Source organism: Poecilia formosa, unplaced genomic scaffold (genome assembly GCF_000485575.1).
Source record: "Poecilia formosa unplaced genomic scaffold, Poecilia_formosa-5.1.2 Scaffold60, whole genome shotgun sequence".
Lineage (NCBI taxonomy): Eukaryota > Metazoa > Chordata > Actinopteri > Cyprinodontiformes > Poeciliidae > Poecilia > Poecilia formosa.
The window spans coordinates 2526064-2532167 of NW_006799999.1; the positions used below are offsets into that span (position 1 = coordinate 2526064).

At 40.4% G+C, this 6104-nt stretch overlaps 1 protein-coding gene across 1 annotated transcript; it reads right to left on the minus strand.

Moving 5' to 3' along the window:
* Positions 1-817: 817 nt before the first annotated feature.
* pcdh20 (protocadherin 20) lies at positions 818-5036 on the minus strand. Its single transcript, XM_007553993.2, has 2 exons — positions 4893-5036; positions 818-4483 (listed from the first exon to the last, which is right to left on the minus strand). The coding sequence occupies exons 1-2, from the start codon at positions 4932-4934 to the stop codon at positions 1862-1864; spliced, it is 2664 nt and encodes an 887-aa protein (XP_007554055.1). The 5' UTR covers positions 4935-5036; the 3' UTR covers positions 818-1861.
* Positions 5037-6104: the final 1068 nt, after the last annotated feature.

A 6104-nucleotide genomic window follows, 5' to 3' on the forward strand; every position in this document is an offset into this window, starting at 1 on the left:
TGCCGCTTTGTGAAAGCCAAACAGGTTTCAGTGGTGCTTAATACAACAGAATTCCTCTCTGGGGAGTGCACATCCCGTTAACGAGAAAACACGGAGTCCTGAAGGCTTTGTGTCTGCACAGCTTTCACAGTAAACACAAACAAGCAACTGCGCAGGGAAGCGGCACCTTCATAAAGCTGAAGATTAGGTGTTCGTATGTTGGGGGAGAAAGTGTCACGGCCACTTTCACAATTTCATGGGTGATATTGCATGAATTTGTGCTGGTTGTAGCAGTAACAGTGCAACTCAAAAAAGGTGAGGAAAGTTGATTTGACCTTCCACACAAGAGCAATGTTTTACCTTTAAGGTGTTACTCTGGGTGTTACTGTACCACCTCTGACATATGCAGGTGTTGACAGCAATACAGGGTCTCAGGCTGCTTCTCAACTGTTTTGTGCCACTTGCATTGTGCGTAGTGCAATGCATTAAACAGAAAACTGTATCTAAATTTTAGTGAATTTAACTGATATCAAATTATTCTATTTTGTTCTAAAAAGTCAATTTCCCCATAACTGGTGCATATGTGTTAAGAGACAAGTAAGATCTGTGCATGTAGTAAAGACACACATCGAATGAATGCATTTGTTTATATATTATTAATATTTAAATAACAAGCTAACAAGAACAAATGTAAACTTGAATCTGTGAGTTGCTGTATTAAACAACATACATGGAGGTGAAATAAAGTATCTTGAATCTTTCTTGATAGGATAAAGCATTTCACAGAAAAAAACAGTTTTAAAAATATGGGACATATGAGACATAGGATGATATCAAATATATTATAAAAAATAAATATCTTTAATAGTTTATCAGATTTTCTCTTTCATACACTTGCAGTTTATTTTACAGACACATTAAAAATGGCATGATTCTTTAAATTAGATTGACATGAGTAACATCAAGCACATAAATGACAAAAAAAATAGTGGAAAATGGTTTCATTTATTATCTTTGATAAATGTTTAGCTGTGTTGGGAGGGGTTTTATGTTAAATATGTTTGATTACCCATGGCTTCAGGTACTTTTCAGTTGTGGAAGTATTTTTGTAGTTACTCACACTGTGCTCAGACAAGATTAGAAAATAAACCAAAAACACCGACAGCGACCCCATGCACGCTTTTTTTTCTGGGGTCTTTTTAACATGTATGACAAAACTCAATCCAGTCCAAAATAACTGATCAAGAGCTAAACGGTGAGGCTGATTGTTCTGATGAAGCTTGGCAGGGGTCTGTGTGTACGTTTTAAAAATTCCCACATACAAATGGTCTGTTCCACAACATTCAGATTTAAAAATTGGATTTTCGCTTCGTGACTATACATGGACAGTTTTTTTGAAAAAAAAAGAAAAAGTATTTTAAAATTTTTCTAACTTTCACTGATAACCTCAATGGATAATTTTTTTCTTGAACTGATTCAAGAGAACGGACCTCTTGTGGTGAAATGTCTCTATATTTGTACCAGTGCAAAAGTGTTACATAAAATAGTAAAACAATTTTTACAATATGTACAAAATAACTCTGTGATCTAATCAGTTGCTCTTGTTGTTTTGCTGTAATGCCATTATTACTTTCTTGCCAATAATTTTCTAATGTGTCACATTTGAATTAATTGAAAGGAGTCACAAATACAATGTGTCGTATAGGAGATGACAAAAAGAACTTTAAACTTAGCTCTTCCTCTCTTGGGTATATTGCAGTAATAACATTAAAATTACCAAAGCAAAAACAGCAGCTTTATGCAAGAGCTGTACTTCTTACAGTTATGTTTGTAAACATTCACGTAAACAGTGGTGGTTTTTGGATATGTACAAAACTGATGATCAGATGTTTGACATCTGCCTGAGTTTTCTGTTCAGAAAGTTCGTCGAGCCATTTTTCAATTTTAAAGGTACTTCCACTTCTGATCTTTTCTTCCTCATCTTTTTGAATCTCTTGCAGCATATATATGATATCAATATGAGAACCAGGGAAAACAACCCGAGACACGCCACTGAAAGACTGATGACGATGGGCCGACAGGGGACCAGCTCATACCTCTCTGGCCCATCTGTCATCTGACTGATGTACCAGGGCTTCTCTTCAACTTCTATGTCAACGTCCCTGGTCAGCAGACTTTGGATGTAACTCTCATTACTCACTGTTTCATTGACAAAGAAGTTAACCATGACCGTTGAGTAAAGCGGTTCAGGTTGACCGTGATCACTAACTTTCACTAGAAGGCTGTAAAGCCCCCTGTTGCTGAGCTCTCTCTTTAATGTTATGTTCCCTGTTTCTGGGTCGATGGCAAATGACCCTGGCTCACCCCCTTTCCTTTTAATGATACTGTAGGCAATCACAGCATTCATCCCTGTGTCTTTGTCCACCGCGTACACTTCTGCTATTGATGTTCCAGGTGTCGTATCAGGTAGCACCAGCATGTAGGACTGGTTGGACTGAGGGAAAAGAACAACTGGCGGGTTGTCATTCACATCCAACAAGAGAACAGTCACCATAGTAACAGAGGAAAGCGCTGGCACTCCACCGTCAGCGGCCTCAATCCACAGCTGGTACGTTCCTTGCTGCTCACGGTCTAGGGATGTCTTGGCCCTCAGTGCACCTCGGCCAGTGTCTATCATAAAAATGTCACTGCCATTAAGGATGGACAGGGCTACCCACCCATTTTTACCAGCATCAGGATCCGTAACAGAGAGGACACCAATTTCCCCATACCCAGGAAAGTTCTCTGGCACAAAGAAGGTAAAATCCTTGTTAATGAAACGTGGACTGTTGTCATTGCGGTCCAGTACAGTCACCACCACCGTAGCAATTGACTCCCTCCTGGGCGTCCCCTGGTCTACTGCTCTAACTATGAACCGATATTTTTCTTTTTCCTCTCTGTCAAGAGATGTCGCAACAGTCAGAACCCCCGTCAGATGATCCACAACAAAAATCCCAGGAGTATCCCCACCAAGGATGTAGATTACCTCCCCTCGACTTTCACTGTCTGGGTCTGAGGCTTGGAGCTGAGTCAGGAATGTGTTTGGTGAATTATTTTCCTCAATTGATATTTCCACCAAAGACTGTTGAAACACTGGTGCATTGTCGTTCTCATCCAAAACCTGCACCTTTAGGAAAGTCTTTATGATCAGACCTTGAGTATTGTTAGCAACCAGAATTAGCTCATATTCCTGAGTCCTCTCATAGTCCAAGGTCTCTGTTGTTTCTAGTAAATACTCATTCTCTAACTGTTGGTATGGGACAAGCCTGAATGGACCAAACCCTTCCAAATAACAGTCCACCCTTTGGCTTTTGTCCATGTTTTTGATAGTAAAAAATGCTATTGGAGAAAAAGCTGGCTCAGACTCCTTTAATGTCACCACTCCATCCTTTTCGGGTGCGATATATCTAGGTATGACAGCAGGGGGTCCTGTAACCACTTTGGTGATATAGACGGTTACAGTTGCAACGGCAGGGATGCAGCCAGGTCCATTGGCCAGAACTGTCAGTTTGTAAAATGTAGTTGTGATGAAGTCTAGTTTCCTGGCTAGCTTGATCCCCCCTGTAATTTTGTCCAAATGGAACAAGCTCCTGGTGTCCCTTGGCACACGTTCACTGTAAGCGTAGCTGATCTGTGCATTAGCACCAAGGTCAGGGTCAAAAGCATGCAAACGTGCCAACTGTGCCCCTTTGCTGGTATTCCCGTGCAGAGTGACATTAACCTGTGACTCTGTAAATTTAGGGCAGTTGTCATTTACGTCTGTGATGGCGATTTTTAAAGTTGCTGCTCCAAGAAGGGGAGGGGTCCCTCCGTCTTCTGCAATGATATCTGTAACATATTCAGCTTGCGTCTCTCTGTCTAAAAAGTTTGTCACAATGAGGAATGGTGTCAGCTCACCTCCATCATTCTCCTCTACATCCAGAGTGAACACACCAAAGTCGTTAACCAGCCAGTAGGTCTGCACTCCATAAATCCCCAGGTCCGGGTCAATAGCAGACTGTTCCACCGCAAAACGGCCATTTATTGGTGTGTTTTCTGGGACAGACATGCGGATTTCATCTGTGGGGAACTTCGGCCTGTTGTCGTTCACGTCTTCAATTAAAAGCTTTACTTTGACAAGCTGAAAGTACTGCTGAGGCAACACAAACACGTCCAGTGAAAGGAAACATCCCTGCTCCTCTGAGCTGTAAGGACAGAGGGTCTCCCTGTCAATCTCAGCAGCGGATGTGTAAAGCTCCCCAGTAGTATTATTTATGTTCACATACTGCTCACTGACCTTCTTTTGAGTGAGACTGAATAAAAAGGGGGGCTCAACTGTGAAATCCAAACGTAAGTCCACTCCAATAGCCCCGATGAAAGTCCCCTTGGGTAATCCCTCCTTTATCTTATAGATGAGCTCTTTTGCTTGACTGAAATTTGCCAGACATGAGAGGGGGGTGGTGTACAACATAAGGATGTAGAAACCCTGTAATACAAGAAAATAAAAGATATTTCAGATTGATAAAAAAAAACAACAGCAAAGTATCAGAAAACTATGATTTTGGTGAAACTGAGCATTTCTTGTTTGCAGTTCTGTATGAAATTCTATTCTTGTTTTATGTTGTGAAATCTGAGTGATCTAATAATTACAAGCATCACTATAGGCACCAGTTAAGAAAATAAATCTAAGCCACGGCTTAAAATGACATTTGCTACAAAGAGTTTATTTTATATTAAAGAAGTTCCCATCGTAAAAATGCATAACAATAGAAAGAACCTTATATATCCATGTTGATGGTACAAAAAGTCACTATCACAACAAAACAGGTTTTTGTTGGGTTGCAGTGATTACAAAAATAAATAAATAAATAAATAGAAATGACCTGAAAACTTACCCATATGCTGTCTCGTTTGCTGGAGTACCTGCTCCTGAACATGTTTATGTCCGTGTCCAGCACTTTCCACTTACAGCAGGAAGAGTGACAGCTTAAGTAACTCAGGCATTTTGAGCTGAGCCGACCTCGGCCGAGTGCTATGCCTTATTTCTCTCTGACTTGAACAAGTCATTCATCTCAGTGCTGGCTCAGGACACTCCCACCACATGCAAATTAGTTCCTTGTACTAACCAATGAGAGGTGATAGTCAGTGGGAAATCTTGACTTGACAGATTCCTCTTTTGTACGCCTTGTCAAAGAGCACTGACGCAGACCTGTGCTTTTCACAAGCAGCGTTACCTTCATAAGGGGTTGCATACCTTGCATTCCTAAGTCGGAGTGAAAGCATATGATTATCAGCAGGGCTTATGATGGCACGATAGACTGGGCAAGATGGGAAATATCAAGAGCCAAGAGATTATTGTAAATCCAGCAGTAGTTAAAAATATCATAGTTAGAAAAAGGATGTGTCCAAGGTACCAAGAGAAATATTTGATATTCTAAAAACAAACTCTGACAAGTATAATATTTATTTTTTATATATACATAATAAAAGAGGGGGGAGAGGGATAATATTTAAGGTGTGTTACAATGATTATAAGTAATTTACGTGCGGCATTATTTGTGACATACTGTATGTCTGCAAGCAAAACAAAAAGAAGGACATTACCACAAAGCCAGCAGAGAGGAGAACGTGGCATCATAAGTGCTTGTGTGGTCTCACTCTGGATTGAGCCTCTAACTAAATCAAGCCCCTAATCCCCATGTGTTCTAAATGCCAGGCCAGCTGTTTGGTGGGATTGGAAGCATACTGCTCAGAGAAATTGAGTGATTGAAGTTCTCTAGACAAGGGCGGATTGAAACTGTAACTCACACTTATTTTGCTTCGTAGTGGGATAAATATCTTCCACACTTTACCCATAAAAGGAGATCTTTTATGGGTAATGTGTGGTGGAGAAACACTGGAATCTAAACACAGTGTTGCATCTATTCATTGTCTTTTAATGAGTTTGGAGACAATTCAAAAATACATATTACACTATCGCAACAGAGGTAGGAGTACATTAAATGGGATTTAATGACAAATACATCTTTCATTCTGCATCTAGAAGCTTGTTGGCCCATGGAGCGAGCCAAGACATATTTCTGCAAAGCAAGACTTAAGGCAACGAA